Source organism: Diachasmimorpha longicaudata, chromosome 6, assembly GCF_034640455.1.
Source record: "Diachasmimorpha longicaudata isolate KC_UGA_2023 chromosome 6, iyDiaLong2, whole genome shotgun sequence".
NCBI classification, from domain to species: domain Eukaryota; kingdom Metazoa; phylum Arthropoda; class Insecta; order Hymenoptera; family Braconidae; genus Diachasmimorpha; species Diachasmimorpha longicaudata.
The window spans coordinates 6581396-6607843 of NC_087230.1; the positions used below are offsets into that span (position 1 = coordinate 6581396).

The 26448-nt window shown below is 38.2% G+C and overlaps 7 protein-coding genes across 12 annotated transcripts in view; 4 read left to right on the plus strand and 3 right to left on the minus strand.

The window, feature by feature from the left end:
- Positions 1-2: 2 nt before the first annotated feature.
- Positions 3-781, minus strand: LOC135163360 (large ribosomal subunit protein mL63). Its single transcript, XM_064122744.1, has 2 exons — positions 585-781; positions 3-335 (listed from the first exon to the last, which is right to left on the minus strand). Exons 1-2 carry the CDS (start codon positions 647-649, stop codon positions 77-79), a joined length of 324 nt encoding a protein of 107 aa, XP_063978814.1. The 5' UTR covers positions 650-781; the 3' UTR covers positions 3-76.
- Positions 782-1075: 294 nt separating this feature from the next.
- Positions 1076-2876, minus strand: LOC135163354 (tetraspanin-2A). Its single transcript, XM_064122734.1, has 5 exons — positions 2373-2876; positions 2045-2242; positions 1678-1854; positions 1318-1503; positions 1076-1236 (listed from the first exon to the last, which is right to left on the minus strand). Exons 1-5 carry the CDS (start codon positions 2460-2462, stop codon positions 1159-1161), a joined length of 729 nt encoding a protein of 242 aa, XP_063978804.1. The 5' UTR covers positions 2463-2876; the 3' UTR covers positions 1076-1158.
- A 404-nt stretch (positions 2877-3280) lies between these two features.
- On the plus strand, positions 3281-5590 carry LOC135163352 (calumenin). Its single transcript, XM_064122728.1, has 4 exons — positions 3281-3725; positions 4031-4592; positions 4780-4895; positions 5078-5590. Exons 1-4 carry the CDS (start codon positions 3627-3629, stop codon positions 5264-5266), a joined length of 966 nt encoding a protein of 321 aa, XP_063978798.1. The 5' UTR covers positions 3281-3626; the 3' UTR covers positions 5267-5590.
- Positions 5591-5627: 37 nt separating this feature from the next.
- On the plus strand, positions 5628-7170 carry LOC135163357 (uncharacterized protein). Its single transcript, XM_064122740.1, has 5 exons — positions 5628-5786; positions 6104-6250; positions 6515-6634; positions 6697-6776; positions 6848-7170. Exons 1-5 carry the CDS (start codon positions 5744-5746, stop codon positions 6989-6991), a joined length of 534 nt encoding a protein of 177 aa, XP_063978810.1. The 5' UTR covers positions 5628-5743; the 3' UTR covers positions 6992-7170.
- Positions 7171-7447: 277 nt separating this feature from the next.
- LOC135163356 (dnaJ homolog subfamily C member 4-like) lies at positions 7448-9088 on the plus strand. Of its 3 annotated transcripts, XM_064122739.1 has the most exons (5): positions 7452-7672; positions 7797-7884; positions 8007-8167; positions 8591-8747; positions 8810-9088. In XM_064122739.1, exons 1-5 carry the CDS (start codon positions 7599-7601, stop codon positions 8876-8878), a joined length of 549 nt encoding a protein of 182 aa, XP_063978809.1. In that variant the 5' UTR covers positions 7452-7598; the 3' UTR covers positions 8879-9088. The 3 variants fall into 3 exon arrangements, with proteins under 3 accessions (XP_063978808.1, XP_063978809.1, XP_063978807.1); XM_064122737.1 differs by having other exon boundaries at positions 8591-9088; XM_064122738.1 differs by lacking the exon at positions 7797-7884 and having other exon boundaries at positions 7448-7672; positions 7994-8167; positions 8591-9088.
- Positions 9089-9201: 113 nt separating this feature from the next.
- The window catches only part of LOC135163353 (arylalkylamine N-acetyltransferase 1-like), a 99962-nt gene continuing 82715 nt past the window's right edge, over positions 9202-26448 (minus strand). Inside the window, exons 1-4 of one of the 4 annotated variants that reach the window (XM_064122732.1) lie at positions 17535-17863; positions 11918-12182; positions 10171-10390; positions 9202-9931 (exon numbers count right to left, since the gene is read on the minus strand). In XM_064122732.1, the coding sequence (XP_063978802.1) occupies positions 9733-9931; positions 10171-10390; positions 11918-12170 (672 nt within the window). In that variant the 5' untranslated portion in view covers positions 12171-12182; positions 17535-17863 and the 3' untranslated portion in view covers positions 9202-9732. Of the gene's footprint in view, positions 9932-10170; positions 10391-11917; positions 12183-12348; positions 12901-14139; positions 14430-17534; positions 17864-26448 lie in introns of those variants that run through there. The other 3 variants (XM_064122729.1, XM_064122730.1, XM_064122733.1) reach the window with 3 other exon arrangements.
- LOC135163349 (fasciculation and elongation protein zeta-2) lies at positions 19836-26307 on the plus strand. Its single transcript, XM_064122726.1, has 9 exons — positions 19836-20144; positions 21089-21341; positions 23744-23869; positions 23935-24094; positions 24386-24497; positions 24585-24838; positions 24995-25070; positions 25226-25291; positions 25434-26307. Exons 1-9 carry the CDS (start codon positions 20039-20041, stop codon positions 25448-25450), a joined length of 1170 nt encoding a protein of 389 aa, XP_063978796.1. The 5' UTR covers positions 19836-20038; the 3' UTR covers positions 25451-26307.

The following is a 26448-nucleotide window of genomic DNA, read 5'->3' on the forward strand; positions in this document are numbered from 1 at the left end:
GGTTGTTTGATGAGTATAATACAATCGTTTTATTCTGTTAATTCACCTCGACATAAGCCCAATACCCAATAATTAATTAATCCCAGGCATCAGTGGTTCTGAGGTGAACCAACTGATCCTGCCAAGTGAAATGCCTATCAAATCTTCTGTTCCTCTCATTTTGATTGATGGTACGGTAGTCCAGGGGGAGTTTGAGGTCCTTCATGTGAGCGTGGCTCTGTTCCACTGTGAGGTAGGGGTGACGGAGGAGCAGCATGTTACGCTCCTCTCGTTCAAAGTCATGACGAAGAGTCACGAGATCGTACAACGAGGGATCCTTCACTTTGCGATGCTTTCTGCAAGGGTAAATAACTATATCAATTCCTGAATAGGGAGTTCCTCCACAACTCGACAAATTTTAATTCTTTGTCAGCCAAATATTCTCAAATAATGTTCCTAATAAACTCTCTACTATCAGTATCTTACCCTACTTTCCAACAAAAGCTTGTAAGTTACTATTTTCCACCAAAGATTTTTCCAAGTAAAAAATATCTAAAATTCTTAGCCCAGAACCATTGGTTTTAGAGGTTAGAATTACTACTCACCCTCTCCAAACATGTCCTGGAGGCGGCTTCTTCTTCCAATGCAACAAAATAGCAGTCAGTCTCATAATTAAGACCCAAAGCAATCGATTATCTACTGACAACACTTATTTATCCTTCAAATCATTAAATAAACTTCAGCAATAACACAACAGAGAGTATTCTCGTGATTCACTTTTTACCGTCGCAATTCATGAAAGCTGAGCCTAATTAAGTCTGGGAATAATTCAAATGGAACGCGGCAATACAATTAATGGTAAAATAAAGACTATTTAATAATTGGAAAATTCTTTAAACTACTAATGAAACGACAACGAATTATTTGCGAATATTTTATTGCTTGATAAATCTTTTTGTACTCATTGCTAGAAAAATTCCTGGTCCGGACGAGTGAATAATTTCGACGAGTGAAGAAAATAAACGAATAATCTTACTAAAAATAATAATAAAAATCGGGGAGTTATGAGGTTTTAAGTTTTTAATCAACAAATCCCTTCATAGAAAAAATATCGTATATTCAGAATAATTTTCGGCTTAAATAATTATTAGATGCTGATATAAAACCCATTCGATATTTCTAACGTTTATAAATAGTCGCTTCATCCTCCTTCTGTCGGGCTTGGATGAGAATTAGCGAGAGGACAGCCTGAATCACCTGAAATGAAATGAACCAGTTCCTCAGTAGTACTCAAATTAATCCATAATTGGGTCGAAAGCTTTGAAAGTCGATAATTACATGTAGGAGACAGAGGGAGAGGGCGAGCCCGGCTAACCAGCCGGACCGCGTCTCAAGGAACCACGTTAATTCCTCGACGCAACCGTGGAAAAAGGCATTTCCGGTCACGGTGTCCCTACATTCGGTGGGCAATGGTTTGTAGAGACTGAGATAGTCCATGGGACCATCGGAGCCGCAACATCCGATCTACAACGCAAGAAAATTCAGTCGCAAAATATTAATGAATTAATTAAATGAATACAATAAATCCATCACTCAATAATGAAAAATGTGAATCAAATATTAAATAATCATTTCTCCTCCTCAACAACTTCTGTTGAGGAGGAATTTCTCGATATCTGGGAGTGAGGTAATACGTACACCCTCTTGAATCATCCTGAGGACCATCGCCGGTTTCTCATATTGTGAATTAACGATCAACGAGGTCATGGATTTCCGAATAATTGGTTGAATGTTGCTGTCATAAGTGGAGTAATCCAAGAGGACACCAGTGCCTGCAAGACCAAGGCAGAACCCAAGCATCTGAAGACCAATGTGCTATGGAGAATAAAATTAAAAATTGCAATTAACAGAATTAATAATTCACTGCAAACAATAAGTCCTTTTTTCACAGCGGAGTACCCGGATTTCCAGGTAAATTGATTAATTAATTGAAGAATTCAATTGAATGAAATTATGAACCATCATCTTTCTGTGAATGAAATTTTCACAATTTCGTATGACTCACAATGTAAAGGCCGAGAATATGCTCCATGAGAACAACCGCACAACCGAAGAATGCTACCACCATTACGAGAATCGACGCAATTATTAAAATGTAGAGTCCGATGTAGAACTCCTGCATCTCAAGGAACTCCACCCATTCTTGAAAGCCAGGATCTGCCCTCATCCAGACAGAAACACCAAACATTCCAGCGCCAAAAATCTGCATTGAAAATTGCATAACGGTGAGCTTCCAAATTACTTGAGATTAAAAATTTTCATCAATAACAATTCCTAAAAACTGAAAAAAACATTAATTGATGTAAAACCGTCAATGAATCATTCAGACTCACCCATAAAATGGCGTTGAAAGAAAAAACTGTGTACTTAACACATCCGATAGCCCTCTCGAGCCTCGCAGCTTCAGACCCCTTGATCGCCATTATCCAATCGATCGGTCACTCTTCGACGATCTCAAAACAAGCGAAAATCACATCCACTGGTCAATGAACAATATAATTGTTCGGGACAATACCTTCAGCGAAGACAGGTTGTACCTGCCGTATGAGTCCACCTACAGCACGGCTCATAATTTTATCTCAAACAAATATGAGATAAGTTGGATAAGCGCGCCCTAAATGCGACACCACTGGGAATGATAGTACAACCCGGAACGTATTGATAATACCCCTGTGGTATCTGAACGTTGTGATTCACGATGCCTTAATTGTTATCAAGACATCGGTGTGCAGTCACTGGGCTGAGTAACCTCTGGTGAACGCGGGAATTGCGATGGTAACGTATATTGTAGCGATCTGTATGCTATCTAATTACGCAACCCCTAAGTATATTCCTATTCTTTGAAGAATTTTCATTCATATTTTAACAGAGAAATTACTATTCCATCACAACTTTCAAGTAAAATCGACAATCCACGAAATCCCCTACAATTTTTATGAAAGTCATATTAATTAATATGATCATAACTCTCATGACATTCTGCTAATTAGTGTGAATTGTGATTAAATAGTAATTTCGTGGACAGTTGATCAATCAACTGTTTTTTTCGGAGAACGCTGCCATATCCTCTGAAGCAAAAATGAATTGGTTATTCTCCAGCAGTCCAATACTCCATCTTGAATCCTCTCATCCCACCCACGACTCATTTTTTGTCTTAACTACTATTTACGATTTCTCAGATTAGAATAAGGGTTCAGCGTATGGGGCCACGTGAGCCGCAGAACGTCTGATGAATGTATTCAACGACTACTCAATGCTTACGAGTGAGAGGGTAAATAGATCCCTAATGTCATGAGCAAAAGAGAAAAAAGACATGAAGAGAGTGGGGGTGAGCATTCGTAGTGCCTGTTGGTGCCCGTAGGAAGGCCTGGGTGGCTTGCTGATGTGGAAGCTACACTACTCTGAAAGATCCTTGTCTATTGTGTCCGCAAATCCACTCTGATTTCATTCCATTTCTCCATTTTTTATTTCGTCTGAACCTTTGGGTGACAATCACATCACGAGGGAATTGTGATACTGCAGTGGGGAATTTATTTCAATTGCTGCCAGTATTTACCGCACTCGGAGTGACATCTCAGTCATTAGAAATGCTGAGGACGGTTGTGGTGAGCCTCCTGGTGGTCCTGGCCGTTGCCCATGGGATCCCCAAGCCCGAGGACGAGGCGAAACATCGAGTTCTCGATCAGGTTTGTGGTAAAGTACTTGAATCCAGTGGCTTTAGCCCTTAATCCAATTGTTCTCACCCTCCAAGGCTTCTCTCAGCTGCTCCAGAGAACAATAGCTCTCTTGAAATCAGCTTTGAGTCGTATTTAATTATAAACAAAGGTTGATGGGAACTCTAACCTCATTGGTGACTCAGGAATAATTTTTTGGTACAACTTTTGGTTTATCACGATAATGAGTGATTTTACGAGACATTATGAAAGAGTATTTTTTATTAGGTATTTATTCGTCTGTAAAACATATTTTTTACATTAGAATTAATTCTCAGGATCTGAGTGACCAAGAGCACTTCGTAAAATCCCATCACAACCCCGAATACGATCATGAGGCGTTCCTCGGTGAAGAAGCAAAGACATTCAACCAGTTATCCCCGGAGGAGAGCACCAGACGTCTCGGGATCATCGTCGACAAAATTGACAAGGATAAAGATGGCTTCGTCACCAAGGAGGAGCTCAAAGACTGGATCAGGTACACGCAGCTGAGGTACATCAGGGACGACGTGGAGCGTCAGTGGAAGTCCCACAATCCCGAGGAAAATGATACTATTTCCTGGACGAAGTACAAGAAACTGGTGTACGAGTTCATGGACGATAGCGACTTCGAGGCGAAGGAGAACGATGAGAATTGGTCGTACGTTGTGATGCTCAAGAGGGACAGGAGAAGATGGTCTGTTGCTGATCAAGATGGTGATGATGCACTTACGAAGGAGGAGTTCACTGCTTTCTTGCATCCGGAGGAGACTGATCATATGAAGGATGTTGTTGTGGAGGAGACACTTGAGGATATTGACAAGGATGGGGATGGAAAAATTTCACTTGCTGAATATATTGGTGAGGAGACATTATATTTTTAGCTCAAGGAGCTTGGCAAAAATTTGTTTAGAATTTTCGGATGTGATCGAATGTAAGAAATCAAGTTTTACTGTGGCTCTGGACACTGATGGAAAACCAAATTTTATTTGTATACATATAGGGGATGTACTGAAAAAAATTTGATGAATTATTTATTTTCACACAGGTGACATGTACAGAGGGTCTGACGATGACGAAGAGCCCGAGTGGGTGAAAAATGAAAAAGAACAGTTCACTGGATTCAGGGATAAAGATAAGGATGGGTTCATGGACTCTGAAGAGGTAAAAATAGTCAAGTGATTATTAAAAACAATTGAAGAATAATCGATAACTGATAAATCTGGAAAAATTAATAAGCCAAACTTTTGTGAAAACTGTTTCGCTGGACTAACTTGCAAATTTTCCCCACGAGTCCTAATTTATTGCCCCAGGATCTCTCAATAATCAACGTTGTCATCTCTTAGGTAAAAAATTGGATAATCCCGGAAGACTTCGACCACGCAGAGGCAGAGGCTCTTCACTTGATCTACGAAGCAGACCAAGACGCCGACCAAAAACTAACAAAAGACGAAATTCTCGAGAAATACGATGTCTTCGTCGGTTCTCAGGCAACCGACTTTGGCGAGGCCCTGACAAGGCACGATGAGTTCTAAAAATCCAAAAATCTGCACCCAATCACTAGAAGAATCTATTCGTCTGGTGATACAGGTCATCTGATACAGCTTCACAAGCGAATGACAACTACGCAAATCGTGGAAAGCATTATTAACTCTAGTGATACTCCTCTAGTTGTACGATCGAAATTTTTATATTTATATGAGAAATTGTATTTTTATCACTTCGTACTTCAGTCATCGCCACCCCCGAGAATCCACGTGGAAGATGTTTTAAGATCGTTTCAACATGATCCGAACATTAAAATCATCTATTTGTGTCGATGATTCATCCAACAACGAATAAAGACAATTTTTTAAAAATTTCTATCATTGATTGTTACGATTTGTTGCCACAGAACCTCTTCACATCACAGTTGATGATAATGAGATTAAGAACGATAAAATTTATCAGTGTTCGTGGGAGAGGCACGATGAGATAGGTGAAGAATACACCAGTGATGTTTTTCGGACAACATGCGACGGACTCTCCTAATTTTCGCCACTGCCCTCTCGATAAGTAATGAAAATTATTTTTTTGTAGTGGGAATTTCTATAAATTTGGATTTCACTTCGCAGTGACGAAATAAATAAATTACGAGTGTATTTTGAAAACGGAATATTTCTGCTCGGCCGTCTATGGGAGAATACTTTTAGCAGAATCGATTCAATGTAGAATTAGAAATCAAATTCAGTGCTTTTTGGGGGAAATCTTTGAATCAAATGAATATTTTGATGAATTCATTTGTGATAATTAATCCCATTGATTGAGGTATTTGTCAATAGAATTTAATGGGTGGACTTGACCATCGAATTGATGGCTCTGGTATTTTATAGTCAGTTCTCAGGAGGCAGAGGAAAGGTATAACCCGGAGCAGCCTTACTGTTTCAAGTTCACTTGGTTGGGACTGAATCCCCAAGAAACCAATGTAACGAACTCCTGCAATACTACCGAACCCTGCTTCCAGCCAGTCTCAGTCTCGGGTATGTAACCCGGTGAAATTAAAAATTTCTAATTTAATTATGACAGCATATTAATACGTCAAAAGTATTCTTGGATACAATGTATCGTATTAAAAAATTAAATTCCATCAGATGAAGACGAAGATTAAGATTAACACAACAAACCATAGACTTTTAATTTGTTCCTCGTCGTTCCCCATTTCATGGTTTATTCATATTTTCAAAACCAAGTTAAATTAAATCGAATGAACATCATCAACGGAAAATAAATTAATTAATTTAAAGACGATGGAAACTTGCCGGATACCAATCAAATGTGGCGGGAGGAAAATCGCACTCAATTCAGTTGTGCCCTGCAACATGGATTCGTCTGCATAAAATACACGTGGACATTCAACGATGCAGGTATGAATACCATATCAAAAATGGAGTGTCAATCCTTCGATATTAAATTAATAATTTTTCAGTGCAAAATATAAGTTACTTCTGTGGGAAAATGGTGGAGAACAAGCAGTCGCCGATTGTTGACGGATGCTACTCCCAGCAGGTACCTAAAAACATCTGCTCGACGAGCTTTTATTATTCACCTGTTTATTTAACTAGTGGATTTATCAATAGGTGAACAGCCACGTCGTTGAGGCTTGTGCATGCACCTCTGCTGCCGGAGCTGTACCTTGTAATTCCTCGGAATTTAGACATCCATCTATCCCCATAATTCTGGCTCTTGGGATGTTATCGTGGATTAGTGTTTCAAATTTCTGACCGAAAGGATATGAATCACGAAAAATCCAGTGATCAGGGATTGAATAAGACTAATCTTTAGAGATGGAGATCCTAAGATGATTATATTAATTTATCTTTATAACGAATCCTTGGACATGTCGATTTATATTAAAATCCTTTAGTTAAAAAATATCTCTGAGAGATAAATGCATAATTAATCATGAATTCTTAAGGTTTATTCCTCATCATTATTTATAAAAAAAAAATTGAGGAGATTCTCATTTTACATAAATCCACAAAATAATTCTACACAACAGAATTTCATATAAAATTGTTTTAGTAGAATAAATCAATCGAATAAATTCTCTGTCCTCGGAGGCCCAGAACCGACTTTAGATAATTTCTGGAGCCTTAGAAAAACCGCAAATCGCCTCACGAGTTCAATGTCATATACCCGGTGCTAATGCCTTACCGACAGGTACGTTCACCATCGTAGTTCATGCGCTACCGCTACGAAATTTTCCGGTTGAACCGCTTCATAAGTGTCAACAATCTTCCGTATAATCTCTGTCACCGGAGGGAAAATGAAAAAAATTAGGGATAAATTCACACGTTGTCAACGATTTCCAAAATAAGACTGAAAATTATGTACCCAGTGTATCGATTTCTCAAAGTTGTCGGATATCACAAGCATGCACAACGTTATTACGCAGCTCGAAGGTGAATAACATTTCCTATATATTTATGGTTATGAATAGTTTGTTTTCCTCCTAACTGCGAAGTTCCTCTTGTCTTTCATAACAACTGTCACTTATCAATTCTTGATGAATTTTTCGGTATGAAGAGAGCAGGATTATTACAAAATTTTGGGGCTCAAGGCCGATGCTACGAAGCAGGATATCAGAGCAGCTTTTCTAGATATTTCTAAACGAGTAAGAAAATTTATAATTATTCAGCGTGAGAGAGGTTTTCGAAAAAATTGCCAAAAACTTCGTGGTGTCCGCGAAGTTTATGACTTCACCCCTTGAGATTGATGAATAGTTGTCCGTTACAGGTGCATCCAGACACAGGAAATAAGTCTGGTCACACAGAATTCATTAGGGCCACAGAGGCTTACAATATTCTCAGTAAAGAGTCCACGAGACGAGAGTACGACGAATTTTTGAACACTAGACATCGGCGGCGTCATACGCGTTATTATCCCGACGAGCCAACGTGAGTGGCTTTTACATCGTCAGCGATTTTAAAGAAAATTTATTAAGGAATTTAGTCACATTCCATTGCATTATGACTTGATAATTGAAAAAGCCGATAAGTGCATTTTTCTAAGCGCCAGTTATCGATTAATCAATCAACCCTACTCTTTGATGAATATCTAAAAATCTAGAAGTAATGGACGAATTCCCATAGAGACTATTTTGTAAAGCTTATTTTTATTGACAAAAAAGGTGATTATGACAATTCTGCCGATTTCTGTATTTTTAGAGATATTCGTCATCGATTTCACCCCGGGGCTATTTTATTCGGTAAAATCTTTCCAGATATTCATTGACAGTCATAAATTACGGTTGAAATAACTTAACTAACTACACTTTACCACGTCACTCCAGAAATATTTTCTATCCACTTAAATCGCAGAATTGTCCATCACCGAGCATCCCGATTTGAGCAGTGGCGAGACGACAATATACGACGCTACTCCCAAAACCCCTACGGCACTGACACCAGGACACACCGCCAACCCTATCCATTTAGAAGATTCTCAAAAGCCCAGATCGTCATGATATGTATTATCGTAAGTGTAACAAGCTTCTTTGCCCAGATGATGGCAGTCGTCAAGTCCCCGACTTTTGACAGAGGCAAGATGCTGGAACGTTCTACAGCGTACAACACAGAGCTGCAGCAGCTTCAGGAAAAGGCAAATAATTGTCAATCAAGGGAGAAGAGCGTTGAGGCCTTCCTCAGTCCTATCAATGATACACCAAAGTGAGGGTAAAATTTCCTCGTGTGACGTGATAGCAGAGATAGTAAATTAATTTTGTTGAATAATGTGTAGTCGGAGTATTTAAATCAATTTATTTTCTTATTAAAATGAATTTAAACAAATGAAAGTCAATAAATAAAGTAAAATCGTCATTGTCGTGTTAATCTGAGAAATGAAATTCCCCTAAACCTCCTGAAAATTGACTGGTTTGTCAATAACAAGACCAAAAGAAAATTAATTATTTGTGCTCAATAAAAGACAAATAAACCCTTCAATGATTTTTTTATTAAAACGAATATTAACAGATGTAAAAATATAAATGGTACTGATACTTTCAATTGTTACCTTTAACGACTAATTGAGTTGACTAATTTAGGGGTAAACCGGTGGAAGGAATATCACATCTGCGTAATTAGAAGAATATACGAAAGAAAAATTCTAAGAACCTCTGAATACTAATTAAATTACCGTTGAATTAGTAGTTAAAAATATCTCCGGAACTGGGAAGTTCACAAAAAATAAATGAAACTCAACATCAATCAAATTTTCGAAAATTTATAAATTTTTCTGATCTTCTTTCCGAAAATATTTTCATAGTGTCGATTTACTCCTGAAAGTGTTCTTTTCTTAATGACTTAGTGACTTATTCTGCAAGTAATCAATCGCCAGAGACCCTTCGCATTCGCCATAACGTGTCCTCGACTTGCAGTCCTAACTATAAATATTACGTTTGACTTGTATAATTTTATCACATCGTGCCATCACTCGATAGATCAATAAATAGATAAATTATAGCCTAGAGCTTTCGCACATAAGTTATGATCGTAGTGTGAGGCGCAGTAGGTGTGAATACAGGTTTTCCACTCTCGTCAACGTAATCCGCATACTCTAGTGAATAAATCTCCTCGAAACCGAGCCGCTTGCACAGCCTGGCAGTGAAGTGAGAACTGCAGTCAGTGCGGATGAGGTCGTAACCCAACTCCCTGCCTATCTCGCTGCAACACGATAGACATTGCCTCATGAGATTCAATATTAAATAACCCACCCCATGAAAAAATTTATTTGAAAAATATGTCATTCCCTCCAACCCCCGATGTTCTCCAAGTTTATGAGGAATATATATTCGACATATTCTGCATATGTTTTACCCACAATTTGTCTCCACTCGAGACGTTTTTCATACATAAATGCATAAATATTTTTTCCATGTAGATAGGAATTATAAAGGACTTACATTGTTTTTTCAAATAAAGCAGCTGCTACGCCTTGACCCCTCCAGTTGCTGTCCACTGATATAATCCGAATGTCCATGATCTTTTTCTCCGGATATCGCTTCAGTACGTCCACCTCTTGATCCACATGATGCAAGAGCTTCAGGATTTTCTTGAATTTCGCGTTTTCGCAAGCTTTTATGTAGTCGGGCTCCTCCTCTTCCTCCGGTGATTCAGTCGTCCCTGCGGAGAGATTAATTAGAAAGTTTAATTGATTTCCAAATTGTTCCCTACATTCGAGACAGAATATTCAGGCAAAAAGTTTTCGTTTTATTGGAATGATAATTAAAAATTGAATAAAAATATTTCTGGATTTATTCTGATCGATTCATTAAAATTCAATGGTTACCACTAATTAACTCGAACTAAAATTATGTAAAAATAAAGACTCTCGAAAGATAATGCAGAGATTCCGGTGCAAATCGTTTGAAACACCTCTCAGGAATGCAGTTTTTCTTATAAACTCCGTGGAAAACCTTCGTCATGCAAATGTTCTTTTGATTTATCACATTTTCCGACTTCTCGACAAATTGATTCATAACTTATCAAACGTTTCATTGATTTGAATTACTCCTGTCAATCCCAACATAATATTCACTTGTCATTCATACTTTACGATCCTTAATATCAGTATTTACGATGAAACCGCAGCTCGCCTTGCAGTCGATATACTTCATTAAAATCCCATTACCCTAACGGGAAAATACACGTTCAACTGTCGATCGGTAGGATTGAACATGTACATTGTTGATTATCTTGCAATCGAGTGAATGGATCTACAGCCTCCGATGTTGTTCCTCGCAACACAATGAAAAACCGTTGAAAAAAAAAATGCTGATACGGTATCGATCAAGCCTGCCACCAACTCCGTTAATTATACACCACATAAATTCAGTTCTCTCATCTAAACCTTGGTGACTTGCAAGCTGTAATTTCTCATTGCGCAATAATCAAACACCTTCACTAATCATGTACTTTGTGACATTTTTTTTCAGTGCTCAATGGGATTTTTTAAATAGAAAATAGGAAGGGGGACATTGTTGCCAATGGACGCAATGAATTTCAATTGGGCACACGTCGCTTTAAACAGGAATTTAAAGCGCAAATGAGTGAAATTCAATCCAAATACGAGCGCTCGTAAATCTGTCCTCAGTTATGTCAATTGGGGTCTGTGGGTCACTCCGCTTCAATCGTCACAACTATTCGCTATCGCAATTTAATATTATCGAGACAATGTTATCGCGTGGAATGTTTCCGATAGGTTTTCCCGTCTTTGTGTGTCATTCGATCAGATGTCAATCTCGATATTCAATTGTAATAGGTGTGAAAATTATGTCTGTGATTTTTCAAGCATTCAAGCCAATTGGTCCTGACTTACTAATAAAGAAATTTTTTGACGACAAAACTCAATTGTTTTTCAATATTTCCCAAAGGATCTCATTACATTTCTGTACTTCATCGTTTTATCGAATAAAAATCCTTTATAAAAACCCACTTCATGCATACTGATGCATTTGTCATCGGCAATTGTCTAGTCCTTGACAATTAAATTATTCAAATATTCAAAAAAAATCGAATGTATGCCACAGCCCGAATGAAAAATAAAAATCATGCATTTTTTTCTTGCGTAAACATAAAAAAAATATCCGTAATTTCGTCATCAAGTAAATCCCTAAAAAAAATAAAAAATTAACAAAAACAAAATCTCACCATTGATCTGTACCCCAACGATAGCTCCACTAGATGCCACTGCCATGAGGCTCAAATTCTGCTCCAACGAGGACATGGAGTACTCCTCGAGCTCGATACAAGTGCTGTTCTCCCCCTCGGGTATGAGTCCAATGCTGTGATTCAACGGCTCGTCCCGGAAGAAAAAGCGCCTGAGAAAAGCCAAAACTTTGGGCTTAGCATCGGCCGTAACAGTTCTAATGTGATAGTCCATCGTCGTTTCATTGTCAGTCATTGCGTCAGCCAGCTGCAATCATTTTGAATTAATCTTATTACGTTCCCCTAATCCATTCACTGTGTCACCAGCATTCATCCGAGATTTGGCGGCTAATTCTATTCGACGACACACGTCCCACAAAGTGCATCTTGTTACTCATTTATTCAATTTTCCATCGCTACATCGTATTCCTCACCATCAATGTACACACGCAACGTTTGTTTTTCATCCTCTCGTGTCTTCGTTCTATTGACGAATGATATTGTATCCCCAGATATACGTCAGTGAGATATATACATTTTATTTGTTTTGTTACGCTAATGCAGAATAATTAGGAGTACAACAGAGAATACATCGCTAGCCATGACTTCTCAAGGCTCACGTACAACAGCTGCACGCAACCAGTCACACAATGCATATCGTATTTCTTTTAATAACTGGGCAAGATCATCCTCACTCATTAATTCGAGCTTTTCGCCGTTGTACCGTCCCACGGCACTAGTGCATTTGGAGGTATATGCATAGTTTTTAATTGGATAAACAGAAAGAAAATTCGCAGAGCAATTTTTCCGCCGAGAGAAGCTCACTAAACCGGCTTTTGCAGAAAAAAAATGGAATTGCGGAGTTGCAAAGAAAATTAAAAAGTCTCCTTATGTTAGGTCTGCAAGGGGATAAGGCCTAAGTGGTCAGACGCTTGACCATCCGTGGTCTTCACTGGGCCTTGTCTCGATCTGCGCGTAGGGCCAGCCCCGACCTGCGAGACTGCATTTTTAAAAAATTAATATTCAGTCTTCGTTTTGTCAACAGTGTGTGCAGTCGGTTTCTCTTATCCGTTGTGGTTGAGCTGGAGATATCAGTGGACTTACGGCGATATCATGTTGCCTAGCCGAAAACACTAATGCGCATAACACGCGGTGTGAAGAGATAACATGATAAAATTATTTATTCTGTCTTTTAAGAAGATGGAGAAAGTGTAAACACAGTAGGGGATTTTCATTGTAATTGTTAACAAATATTTTAGACTGTTGAGAGAGCGAATTCAATGTGGCATCGGACTATTATTCATTTGGTAAATATATTTTTCGACGGAATTAACATGACATCGAGTACTTTGCCCTCCGAGGGAAATCACGATAACAAAATTTATTTTTGATAGGGTTTTCATTGAAATTGCGTGCGTGTTTGTCGGATTGAAATTAACTTCTCGATTCTCCGTTGAAATGAGATATTTCAGGGATTCACGTTACATATATAATTTTTTATAAGCCAATTAATTGAAGGTATGAGGGAAAAATTATTGAATTAATTTAGCCTGGAGGCAAATACATGTTCCATAAAATATGCGAAATTAATTTATTGTTGACAGGTTCTCCGGTCTCTGAAGTCTTCATCGACACGAGCGTGTCTATTAATTTTATCCTTAATTCATGGTGACTGGGAATTCCGACCGCGTGCCATAATATTTTAGTCGCGAATGTTTATAAATGGGCGCTGTTTGTATAAAAAAAAATATTCCAGGCTCCTTAGGAACAGGAAGAAATGTGAAAGACTCGAGAGGGTATTATAGTCCACTAAATAATTCATGATTTTTGTGTACCTAACAATGTAATTATTTATTACTCATTAATCTATGTGCTTTATTAGTATGTATTCATTTATTGATACTTAGGTACCAACAAATAAATAAATATTAAATACATCTCTTGTAAATTAGGAAATTTCATGGAATCACTAGAAAAAATAAAATATCTCTTGACAGAATTTTTTTAACGGGGTAACTACGTTGCATTAAAGAGACAGATGAATGATCTATGGTCACAATGCTTTTTTGTTATCTCACTAATATCATGAAGTTTTTGCATTCATTATATTAACGCGTTTCCGCACTATGATTTTCAAGTGAATGCGTCAACGGTGTGAACAGCTCTTGAAACAATTCAAATTGTTTCCATCCGTTAGTGTCAGAAAATATTACGGATTTTGTTACCGAATATCTGGTCATCTTTCTGTTGTCCTCTGGGGTGAAGACAGCGCCTGAGATTCGGGCCTTGGAGAGCTGATTCGTTATTAATCCCTCCATTGTTGTTTCTTGAAGAACTCTTCAAACTTTCGGATTAATTTGATTAGAATTTTCAACTGGAGCTTCTGATTGGTATATTTGACAGCCGATTTATCGAGTGATTTAATAGTTAACGTCACGCTATTTCCTTATAATAACTATTCCAATGTGTGGAATGAGATAACAGCACCGTTTGTTTCGTCGTAACTGAGCAGAGTAATAGGACGGACGGGGCTTTTATACCGGCTCCTTCTCAGACCGGGCATTCTTACCCCAACCGGGTTCAGGGACAGTGAAAACACTGGAGCTGAGGCTGTTGTTTTCTACGGCTGGTTCATCTAAGGCCCAAAAAGGGCTTCCTAAGGTCATTTTTTGTCCTAATGGCATTTTTTTGTCCCTAAAAAATCGAACTTTACTGTTGGCAAATACCTCTGTTGACTGGATACTGTCAGAAAAAAGTCAGAATTTGATTGGAAACTTAATGGAATTGGATTTTTTCATCAAGAGCGAAACAATAATTTTTTTCATTGAATTCTACATCGAATGTCATAATTTGTTAATTTTTCCTTCTGATTATCGATTCCCAACTATGAAATTCTTGCAACATCCGGTAGAGCATCGCAGGTGATTCTGTCGTCATCAATTGATTAACTAATTCCTGTTCATCAAAATTGATTGTCAAATATTGTTGAATCTTCCCTAAAAATTCTGAGAATGTCAGAATTTTCCAACAGGAGATTATGAATTCCGAATGAGGAAATTCCTTAGAAGTGTGATTGTCTAATGTTCCATTGGCGATCCTAAAACATCAGCTCCGCTTGTAACTGTTTATCACAAATCTTCAGTTTATTTCATAGAATTTTATTTTATTTGCATTGACCGGATATCTCCATTGACAAAATAGGTATTAAAAAAATTACAATGCGCGACGTGATGTGCATCGATGATCCACGCGTACCAAGGACAATTGTCTTCGCGTATTCATTATGCTTATTGAATAATCGTTTGAGTATAATTAAGTGTTACTATGATTGTCAAGTCAGTGTGAGTGGTGATCGGGAGGCTGGATTGCTCCGCCTCTGATTTTTGATTTTTTCATGGATAATTATGGAAGCATGGAGTCAGTGGGAGATATTTTCTGGGAGAGAAGAGACGCAATGAACTATTCACCCCAAGATCCATTGCGCAATAGGAGGTATTAGTGTAACTAATGTGTTGACACATATTGTTGTGACAATTTGAGGACAAGAGATTACCAATGCGCCGAAAAATTCCATGATAATGGAAATAAATGGCAAAATTGTGCTAAGAAATCTGCAAGCTCATGATATTCAACTACACATTAAGTCTCTTTTATGTTCCTTATAAATCCCAGGAAAATAAAATAAAACTGTCTCTTCAATGTCTGAAAAATAAACGCGGAAATTAGTATAAAAATACATAATCTCGTGCATAACTTCATAACAAAAATAAATTATTCCCACGTATGTTTCCTTGGGGGCTCGTCTCGCTCCAGCTATCCTCACGCTTCCTCCCTCATAAATTCCCAATTAATGGAAAAAAACCGATTCATATGTGGCATGCATCAATTTTATTCCTAATAACTTTTCTATTCTTGGAAATTAAGGAATATCCGCCTTTCTGTTCGTAAAAATTACTATTAAAAAGACTCCGAGAAATATTTGAAAAATAAATAAATAGACGTCTCATATATATTTTTTTAAAGTACCCCTCAGCACGCGAATGCGAATTTACGGAAACAAAATGAAAAAACAACAGCTCACGATGGGAAAGGGGTGAGGGCTTAGTGATCGTAAATTACCGCTAAATACCCGGGACAATTACCACCTCACATCTCCGATCTCGACGGTTGGATTGGAAAAAGGCGGCTCACACCCGAGACAATACAGCTCCTCACAATTTAATGCAAATTATTATCCTTGTGCACAAGGAGCGGCGACTCCCCAGCATTTGCTAATGACAATAGATCCTCTAGTCAAAGGTGCATAATTACGTATCGTTAACCGTTCGATGCATGACGGGATCGGCGTGCGACGAACCGTAACGCGAATCACGTGGTGATTAATAAATCGATAAATTCACTGGTACAAATGGGACAGATTGTACACGTCTTGTGAATAAAAAACCGGCTGTGATTAATTTGAAAATAGATACTGAAGGCGTGATGGAACCGGCCCCGATGTGGTAACCAATGGGATATCTCACAAGTGGGTGTAAAAAAATGAAAATTAAAAATCCGTATAAATCAAAGAAGTCGTAATAAAATCGAGTACACCCCAATCTCCTTGAAAATAAGCAGCGAATCGCTCAAGCGTAATGACTTTGGAAATAACTAAATGACAAGATTATTTTTTTCCATTCTCGTACTGACAAAAAACCATTTTTCTCATTAGGTGAATAAAAAAAGCATCATCGGAGTTATGATTTTCCGATCATGCTCATTACCATGAGGTGAGGAAAAAATCATTATTTTTGCCGAAGAGTTATTTTCTTGAGAGACGAATTCATTTTTTCAACAGCCTCTTGCTCCCAGTGGCTCTAGATGCATCTTTCAATATTATAATTAATCAATTAATTAATAGTAATTATAGCATTACCCTAATAGACGTGATCTTAGGAAAATTACTAAAAAAATCTCCACTATTTCAAAGTGGAAACACAGTTCCATAATTAAAATATCGAAAAATGATTTATGTATGGCGATAACAGAGGAGGTGCGCCCAAAGAGAAGGTCGAGGATAAATCAGGAGTTTCCTCGAGGTCTCGATGGGGTATGTGGTACATGCCTTTTGTTGAGAAGGCTCTGTCGTATATTAGCCTAGGGCAACCCCGGACCTTGAAATCCCTGGAGATAACGAAGAGAAGAAAAAACTTTTGTTTTTCGGGATACAAATATGACGTTTGGACAATGACCACTCATTTCCGGGTAAAAGAGAAGGGCGAAGGGTAGAGCATGAGTATTGTTACCCGCGAAACATAAGTTTATCAGAAGGTCAATTTGTTACCTTCACAATCGTAAATATGACGGCGCAAAATGGGAGTGTGAACAACAAGTAAAAAATTGATTAATTTATCAAAATTGAGAGTAGTGGAAAATTTTGAAAGTATTCGCGTTCGTTAAATATTGCAGATACTCAGGGCATTCCCGGCTCGGTTTAAATATATCTGTAGTACAGACCAGTGACGACGAAATAGTAAATGAGTTCAAAATCAAAATAACTGATTTTTAAATATTTTTAATCCACGACGACAATTTTTTTCACGAAAAAAAAAGAAAATGTTATTATTCGTGATACACTCACCAGAGGTCTTGATAAGGTCTAATTTTCGCCCTTACGATCTTCAATCTGACGACGTAAATATGGGCGATAGCCAAAAAAATCAAAACAACTGACAAAGCGATAGTTGGATGTTTAAAAATCGAAAGAATTGGTGGGAAAAATCAAAATTTAATGTTGAAAGTGTTGAAACGTTGAGAGGACCAGAGCGATGACACTTCCTCACCAGATCATGGCCACCCTTCCCCGAGCTTTAAATATATCTGGACCAGATGCCAGATGATGGCCAACACCGTCGTCACGATGTTGAGCTATCGACACTGCTCGATTGGCCAGCGTTTGTAAACTTCCAACACTATCCAGAGGTCGAGTGGTGGCCGTAACAGCGATAAGCTATCACTTCCCTGGTACATCAGCCCATTTATCATGGTCTCCAGCGGGTTGTGGCGATTGAAACGAATTACCGGATCATTGTTCTCAGCCCCGTCGCCCCGGAGTTTATTAAGCCGCTAATGAGCGCAATGATAGGATAGGTAGGGTGTCCTGTGCAGTTTATCATTTGAATGAGACATGATTGAAATTTATAAGGATGAGAATTGCCGGTGGGAAAAATTACTTGAGGGATGTTAATTGGTTTTTCTGTCTCTCTTTGGATTATTGTCTTTGTTTTATCACTGGGGGTACCGCTAATGGAACGTGTCTGGGAAGAAGGTGGGAAACATATTCTTTGGAGGCCCCTGCGAGGTAATTAATTCAATGGACCAAACTAAATGAATCTTTTTATTAAAAAAAAACTAAGTGTTTAATATTTAGTAGATTCCTTCCCTAGTCTAACAACCCCTAATTTTATAAACAGCTCACACCTGTCTGATAATTGTTGACATGAAAAGCTTTGAAATGCCCAGATAATTATTAAAAAATTGAAGAATTAATCAGCAGCTGAGGGAAAGGGTAAATAGAATAATTTATGAGGCTCTCAGATTCGATTGTTAGTCACAGATCACCCGATAAGACTCGGATTAAAGCAATGACAGTATAACAAATCGCCTGGCGATGCAAATCGCAAAGCTCCTTGTAACATTTGTTACTACTTATATATCCATTCAGGTACTGATTATTTTTCATCATCGTTCGAGCCCATTGCACAGTTTTTTTCAACATTGAATAGTTGCAACAATGCGTACACCTGTTAGAACGTGGGTATATAATGCAGTCCTCGTTTCTTTTGTAATAATTAACTATCCTTTATATGCAATCACCGGCGCCTCAGGAACAAGATCAACTGAAATTCCTGCGCAATAATTTTTATCATTTACATTTGAATTCATGAGGATAATGAATGAATAAGTGGAACAGAATAGAGTTATGACCCGGAATATGAATTTTTATCATTACCATTGATATATATTTCATTAGAACCCAGACCTTTCTAAAAGTACAAGTCAAGTGTCTGTCGTTTCCCTTTACTTGTGTTGAATGGAACCTCGGTGTTGGATTGGTACTTTAGAAAATATTTCGGTGAAGTTCAACAAAACTGCAGACAATTATAAAATCCATTTTACATTCCGTCGGGTGATTGAAAATTCAATTAAACGCGGGGTTTTTATCAGCTTCACAAAATAATTAATTTGAAATCTTCAAGAAGAGGAATTTTCCTAGGGAATTCGGGTACTGCAAAAAAAATAATTCATCGCATATGAAAAATTGAATTAATGTTGAGGTCAAAATTTCCCTCCAATGAAATTCCCCCGAACTAGCACTCAAATTTTTCACGAGAAATCATTTACGAGAAATAACTTCCCTGGTTTGATAAGCTTTACTGATTAATCCCCCAAATACTGATTTTTCGATTTAAAAAATTGCGAGAATTTCACTAAAAATATCACCGACGAGATCGTCCTTATTCACGGCCAGTACATTACCATCAACTGCTAACCGTACCTTAATCTACTAGAAAGTCGTGACTTATCTGTCGAGCGAAGCGGGCTGATCGACCGGCATTCGATTTTCCCAGGAACGTATTAACTCGCGTGAAAATGAAATAAAAAATCTTTCCGAAGAATATCCACTGAATTTACCATCTCAATAATTTCTAGTGCGTCTCAAGACTCTCGTAAGCGCTCGGAATGGTTTTTCCATCGATCCCCAACTATAGGATAATACAATCAATTATTAATGAGACGCTGGAGGCCCTCGGGTGCGAGTAAAACGTGCCTCCTTAAGCGTCCCCACCAACACTATCAAAACCCCTGGCTCCAAATGGTCTGTCTCCCCCCACCAATCTCGAAAATCGAGTCCGGGGCTGGCATCCCGTGTCCCCTCTGACTCACTCAGTCGCTCCTTGTCCAGCGTAGGGGGTGTGTTTCATCTTCGGATATCATCCCAAAAGTAGCTGATTAAATAAAAGTGCATTCTCCATTTGTCGTGAGCTTCGATAAACAACTGAACGAGTTATCGTTCTAAAGTTATTGTCACTGGAGTAGCAGGGGGTACAGGAGCTTCGAACAACCCCTCAGTGTAGGTCAGAGATGAGGGACATGGCGGGTAAAATATCCGAGTTGAAGTTCGAAGCTCCCCTGGCACGCTTCGAGGAAGAGGACACGACCAGTCTAAAAAACATGAATTTGCTGACAGGTGCGTTTCGATTGGAAATATATTTTACTGCATCATCAAATTGCATGACAATGAGGGGCACTGGGGGTGGAAGGGGAATGGGATGAATCGGGTTTATCAGTTTTTTTACTGGATATCTCGGGATGAGTGGGTGGCGACATTTCTGCCGATTTCGATTCCTTTTCGAGAGATATTGAAGGTGAGGGAGGCTACGTGATAACACTTCCATTTTTGGACGATGAAATGATTTATCGTATTTTCACCGATTCATATTTTTGCTTTGGAGTTTTTGTTTTGATTATTGAAAGACTTTCTTCATATGCCTGGAATTTTATTGGGTTGTCAAATTGTCGGGATGAGCGGTTTATCGTATGGAGAATGACAGATTGTGAAGATTTTTTTATCTGGTGAGGCTATTTCTGTGGATTTCAATTCCTTTTAGGGGGATATTGGAGTTGATGATAATTCTTCCATCTTCCTCAGGCCTAGAAATATTCAGATTATTCGTCTCATTCCCACAAATCACTATTTATGTAGTAGTTATTTTTGCAACAAGTTATTTTTAACAACTTTTGTTTGGAGTGAAATGCCTCTGCGTCAACAAAACTCGTGAAAAAGAAAGCGGTTTTCTGATGCAGCGAAACGATATGAGTGAATTTCTACAGATGTTTTTCGCCTGAGATCTTGAAATGTCGAGATGACGGATTTATTCAAACACAAAATATGAAATAATAATGAAAAAGATTTGGGAAACTGACGGTAAAATATCTGGGGTCCGTCGCATTCGATTCAAACAATTTATTGTTCGTTCGTTCTGAACTAGATTTTTTTTTCATTAATGAAGACTTCGTCAATAAAATGAATCGAGTGCTAGAAAAACTCTCTGTAATTTTGTTACCACAATTTTGCTGAATAATTGATTGTCCCTTGCGTCATTAAAATCAACCTGTCAATTAATGTTTTAGAACAATTATTGGACGCGAGTATCGACGTGGATTTTGGGGAGAACTGCAACGCAAACGAGGTGACAACTGGCCACGAAAGTGGCACTGACATCCTCCAAGAGGGTACCTTCAGTCCCTTCAGTGGAAGTCTCGAGGATCTCGTCAACACATTCGACGAGAAGATAACGTCCTGCTTCAGAGACTATGCGACAGACGTTGAGACCCTAGCCCCGGTTCAAGTGAGAACTCAAGAGGAGATAATGAACGAGTGCCAGTGAGTGGAAAAATAAATCATTCTTTAAGTTGAAAAATTTCCTTTGCTCTAGTCTCTTGGGTAATTTTTGTGGGTGAGAGAGGGTGAATACACCCGTGTGCGATCGGCCGGGACGCAGGTACACATTGTACGCGCCCTCGGCTGCTCTGTTGGTGAAGCTCTACTCGGCCGAGCACGAAATTGCACCTGCAATGAACAACAACACTAGCTGAAATACAACTCTAGAGAGAGAGAGTTCTTGTTCTTGAATACTTGGGTAACAGTGATGTTCCCCCTCGTCTCGGTCGAGGATATTCCCACATGCGTTATGAAACTGTGTAATTAAATTCTTGATGACATCACAGCTGATTTAATGAGTCAGTACCAGAATACGCCCTAGATTCTTCGGTCTAAAAAATAGATTGGCTTCGCGGTCGTCGTGGATTCATCTCATCGCCGAAAATACCAAATTCCTGGGAATTGTCCGGCTTCAATGTGGACTCAATCTCATTGTCTGAAATATTCGTCTTGGATTTGGCCATTTCCGGGCGATGATAACGTGTAGATAAAAATGAACTTCATGTAAACGGAAAATCTCGACAATTTCTCAACTACTTAATAGATAATTCAGTACGGAAGAGGTCAATTGGATTAAATCCATACGTCAGCTGAGGGTTTTACGAACAAATACCGCGACATTCCGTTAAATTTCCGGTAACCAGATTCGGCTCCGGAATTGCGGAAAATTTATGTTTAGAATTGTGAAGTCCCTGTGGACACAGGGCTTCCGTTTTCCCTTAACATAAAATCGTCTGAGAAATTCCGGATAGACAGATGTCAAACGATTTGCCCTCATGTGCCCCGACAGCTCATCACTGAGATAATCAAGAAAAAAAGTTAATCTTTTGTCCCATAAAATAACCCATTAGCACCATCAATTTCTTCCAAAGTTTTGTTGCATTACGTTGTTCCGTATAATCGTAAAGATGTGTACAGTGAGCCGATAGGATCAGAGCGGTACAGAGTGGCGTCAATATTGACGCGCTTGCGCTCGTGTATCCTCAATCCTCAATTACCTTTCCCCCCATTACCATGTACACACCAACAACCACAGCCTATTTTCACCATTTTTGGTGGACATATGGATATGAGAAGCATTGGAACGAGTATTACGTGACAATTTGCGGTCTGGGAAGACCTCATTAGACAATTGCAAATTGCTCACGGTGTATGAGATGAATTCGATTAAATTACTCGAGGTGGGGTTGTGCAGTGACGAGCCCCGTGCATTCCAATTTATTTTTGTTTTTATTTTTCTTATTCATCAGCGGTCGTTAGGTGCATTTTCCCCTGTCATTAAACTACTGCCACGAGCCGCCTTGCGTATCTCAGAGCACGCGTCACAATTTCCTGCGAGATGAAGTGGTCACGTGAGGGGGAGTAACTCGAGAAACGCATGCTGCACTGACCTCGATATTTGTTAAAACACACTGACTGGATATTTCACATTCTGGGGACATTTTTATTGCCGAGGATATCATGTGGTATTGAAACTCATTATCCCACGGGTCTATGTTTAGAGAAAAAAAAATTTCAGGGGTTTCGACGAGTTTTTTCTTTTTGTCAACGGAAACTGGAATTTTTAGAGAGACCGAATCATGATCTCATAGGCTTGATAGCGTCGTATGATATTTATAATTATTATCCCAGGGCCCTGTGATCAGAGATATATTTTTTTTCCTTTTATGGTTTTTGCTTTCAATCAACGTTCGATGTAATTAGGTCTGGTGGTGAGGACGAGGCTCTTCGATTGATATTCAGGTTTGGGGTCGAAGAAAGTTGCTTTTTATCAGTGTAAACCAGAAATTTTCGAGTTGAAAACATGTCATTTGATTTCTTCCAGCGATGTGACAGAATGGTATACGTTAATTTGAGTTAAGGTCAGTCTGGCATTTCATGAGGCAATTTTTCGTTAACTCCAGTCTATTTTTCCTTCAATTTTTCCCACGGGACGCCTGAGTCATTACTTTTTATCCTTGAGGGTATTATGGGGTATTAATGATTGTTATTCCACGTGTCTATGTTTAGAGAAATGTTTTTTGCTTTTATGATTTTTTGTTGTATTCAACGTGCAATGTAATCATGCCTAAGAGTGCGAATGAGATTCTTCGATTGATGTTTACATTTTGGGCCGAAGAAATGTTATTTACTCGCTTAATGACGAGTCGCCTGGACTTCAAAAAGATATTGAATAAATAGATTTGGAGAAAATTTTCCAATAATTATTTTCCAGCGATTAAAATTTCAATGATTTTTGAAGGAAAATTTGCTCCTAAAATAGAATTCAATCAGAATTTGACTCTTCAGTATTTGAATTTGAATTTTAAAAAGTATGAGACTCTAAAATAAATTATTTATCACAGAATGTGGTGGACGATCACCGGTACCTTTGGCAGTATTCTCCCAATCGATTGGAGCAAATCTTATGCCAGGAAAATGCACATGTCGACGTTGAATCTCAACGAAGCGCCGGTGGCGTCACTGGAGAGGTAAACATTGGAATATCCTCGACCTTTTAATCGATAATTACTATCGCACTTTGTGCTTTATTTAGACCTGAACTTGACGACTTGAGTAGTGAGGATGAGGCAGTTGCAACGGATCTCGATATGCATGCTTTGATCCTGTCGAGCAGTACTGATGCCGAGCACAGTCCTGAGGAGCCTATGAAGACTGCAGAGGAGGTGTTGCGTGAAATCGATGATATCATGCAGGTAATTGATGCCCATTCAATTACTTTCATTTGAAAACGGAAAAAACATTGACTTTGGACTGTGAACACTGTTGATGGCGATCAATTCACTTCCCTTTGACATGAGTTCTTGATGGAAATTTAATGCCCGGGGAAGATGACGATTTTTAATTATAATTTAATGTACTGTAATTTATTTTTTTTTAATCGAAAATTCGTTCTACCAATGTTTGCCCTTGACACATGGAATTATCGAGACGATTTAATTCTTAAAAAATTGGAAAAATTCATTTGTTACTATTCACAATTTCAGGAGGAGAGTCCTTCAGAGGAGAGATCACCGGATACCGATGGTTCCATGTTGGACACCGACGAGGCCCTTGAGCGCAGCCGAGAAGTCCTCGGTTCTCCTCTATACGAAAAAAGTAACTCAAACATTTCCATACTCATTTGACAAAAATTTTAATAGTCTCGTTGTTCCTCTAATTAAGGCCATTTACTCCCCCCAACAGAGTTGAAACAATTGTCGTCTAGTGAATTAATCGGCCTCCTCGGGGAGATGGAGGCTCTTGTCTCAGCTCTGAGCGAAACACTAATTGCGGAATTGGCGCTGAGGGATGAGCTTGAATTCGAGAAGGAATTAAAGAATCAATTTATATCGCTTCTGCTCGCTGTGCAGAATCGTCGGAGGCAGCATCATGTCACGAAGAAGAGGGGAAATGGCACTAGTCCCTTGCCTCAACACAGATCGATCTCAGAATCGAAGGTAACGGTTGTTCAAATTTCATATACGAATTGAAAGAGAGGATAGAAGGTTTCCAATCATCTTCAAACTTTCCTCTTGTCAATGGATTCATTTTATTTCCATATATAACTCGACAGGTGATGAAATAATTGACGTATTTGCATTCTATTTTTGCAGTACCTCACAACGGTAATCCCATATCACACAGACAATGGCCCTCCTAACAACCAGGCACTTCAGGTCTTGATAAAGAGTACGTAACAGAATTTAAAAGTTAAATTTCAATGGCATGAAGCATATTTAACATTGGGAGAGGAAAAATTAATTAATTCAATTTTCCCTTTGGAATATTCATTGAAAAATCTATCCAAAATATCTTATGAATTCCTTCATCACTTTCAATTTCAGTTTTGAAGGCGATTAATGAAGACAGCCCCACAGTTCCAACCCTCTTAACTGATTACATCCTCAAAGGTAATAAACTTTTTCATTTCATCAAGAAAAAAATATATCCCGGCAGAAAAATGATACGCTAAGAACAAAATTCTTGATTCCACATTTGAAAGACTGACTGAACTACAAACGAATTAATGGTTGAAATTTTTTCAAATTTCAGTTCTATGTCCCACCTAGTAAAACTGCCACACCCCGGCCACCATAACGACGAATAACGAGCTGAAAAGAGAAACTAATAAAATGAATTTGTCATGCGATTTCTTGCCCAGTGCGCTTTCAATCGTCGTACCCGCATATATGCCGAATTACGATTTGCTTTTGAGCTGAATTAAAAATTTAAATGATTTTAATCACTGACTTCACCCGATGGATCTTTGCGTAATGGATAAATCGAGTGGATGAATTTCAAAGCTCAAATATTATTATTTTATCGTTTTTATAAGTTGCCAGATGCTCTCTATCTAGTCTTTTTACTGTTTATTGCCTATTATGGAAATAACTGTACTGTATACTCCGTAATATCTAGATTATAATTTTTATATTTGAAGATGAAAAAAAATATTAAACTATCAATACTCATTTAATCGAATGCAAACGATAAGAATATCAGTGAGGGAGAGATATCGATTTGTTGCACTAGCTACGAGTGGCTGAACAACAAGTTTCCCACGACCGCATTTATCACGAATCATCTCGTTGCATTGTTCCAAGTGTTGCGTCATTTACTTTTGTATATAATGCATATAATACCGAGTGTTATGATTCTTTTTCGAATTAAAAAAACAGTATCTGATGCTTCGTGATACTTCAGTAATTTAATGAATAATGATATTGATTGATTGGTGATGTTAATATCGTAATGAGATGTTCTATTCCTTGCTGATTGATAATTCTTCAGTCATTGGAAATTTATAGTTTTAGGATTTGGTGTATTTCAGAAATGAAAATTGTTATATTGCTAGTGTAATCGACATTTATGTCAACACGCCATGCCATCATTCGAATAAAATCATCAGTAATATTAAACTTAACAATGAGTTTTACAATTCATTTAATTTATATGTGATGACATGATACTTTACATTTTCTTTTCTCATTATTCTCTAAAAATTCTCATTATATTTCTTGCTAATTTTATTCTCAATTGATCAATTAAATTCTAGGTTATGAATATT

What these genes read in the sequence shown, in the direction of transcription:
- LOC135163360 (XM_064122744.1), bottom strand. Translation starts at nt 649, where the DNA reads ATGAGACTGACTGCTATTTTGTTGCATTGGAAGAAGAAGCCGCCTCCA. An exon ending in CCAGGACATGTTTGGAGAGG is followed by an intron (nt 336 to 584) that starts GTGAGTAGTAAT and finishes TTACCCTTGCAG; the next exon opens with AAAGCATCGCAAAGTGAAGG.
- LOC135163354 (XM_064122734.1), bottom strand. Translation starts at nt 2,462, where the DNA reads ATGGCGATCAAGGGGTCTGAAGCTGCGAGGCTCGAGAGGGCTATCGGA. An exon ending in ATATTCTCGGCCTTTACATT is followed by an intron (nt 1,855 to 2,044) that starts GTGAGTCATACG and finishes TATTCTCCATAG; the next exon opens with CACATTGGTCTTCAGATGCT. An exon ending in TCAGGATGATTCAAGAGGGT is followed by an intron (nt 1,504 to 1,677) that starts GTACGTATTACC and finishes CTTGCGTTGTAG; the next exon opens with ATCGGATGTTGCGGCTCCGA.
- LOC135163352 (XM_064122728.1), top strand. Translation starts at nt 3,627, where the DNA reads ATGCTGAGGACGGTTGTGGTGAGCCTCCTGGTGGTCCTGGCCGTTGCC. An exon ending in TTCACTTGCTGAATATATTG is followed by an intron (nt 4,593 to 4,779) that starts GTGAGGAGACAT and finishes ATTTTCACACAG; the next exon opens with GTGACATGTACAGAGGGTCT. An exon ending in GGTTCATGGACTCTGAAGAG is followed by an intron (nt 4,896 to 5,077) that starts GTAAAAATAGTC and finishes GTCATCTCTTAG; the next exon opens with GTAAAAAATTGGATAATCCC.
- LOC135163357 (XM_064122740.1), top strand. Translation starts at nt 5,744, where the DNA reads ATGCGACGGACTCTCCTAATTTTCGCCACTGCCCTCTCGATAA. An exon ending in GTGGACATTCAACGATGCAG is followed by an intron (nt 6,635 to 6,696) that starts GTATGAATACCA and finishes ATAATTTTTCAG; the next exon opens with TGCAAAATATAAGTTACTTC. An exon ending in ACGGATGCTACTCCCAGCAG is followed by an intron (nt 6,777 to 6,847) that starts GTACCTAAAAAC and finishes ATTTATCAATAG; the next exon opens with GTGAACAGCCACGTCGTTGA.
- LOC135163356 (XM_064122737.1), top strand. Translation starts at nt 7,599, where the DNA reads ATGTACCCAGTGTATCGATTTCTCAAAGTTGTCGGATATCACAAGCAT. An exon ending in CGTTATTACGCAGCTCGAAG is followed by an intron (nt 7,673 to 7,796) that starts GTGAATAACATT and finishes TTCGGTATGAAG; the next exon opens with AGAGCAGGATTATTACAAAA. An exon ending in TATTATCCCGACGAGCCAAC is followed by an intron (nt 8,168 to 8,590) that starts GTGAGTGGCTTT and finishes CTTAAATCGCAG; the next exon opens with AATTGTCCATCACCGAGCAT.
- LOC135163349 (XM_064122726.1), top strand. Translation starts at nt 20,039, where the DNA reads ATGAGGGACATGGCGGGTAAAATATCCGAGTTGAAGTTCGAAGCTCCC. An exon ending in AAATCGATGATATCATGCAG is followed by an intron (nt 24,095 to 24,385) that starts GTAATTGATGCC and finishes TCACAATTTCAG; the next exon opens with GAGGAGAGTCCTTCAGAGGA. An exon ending in ACTTCAGGTCTTGATAAAGA is followed by an intron (nt 25,071 to 25,225) that starts GTACGTAACAGA and finishes TTTCAATTTCAG; the next exon opens with TTTTGAAGGCGATTAATGAA.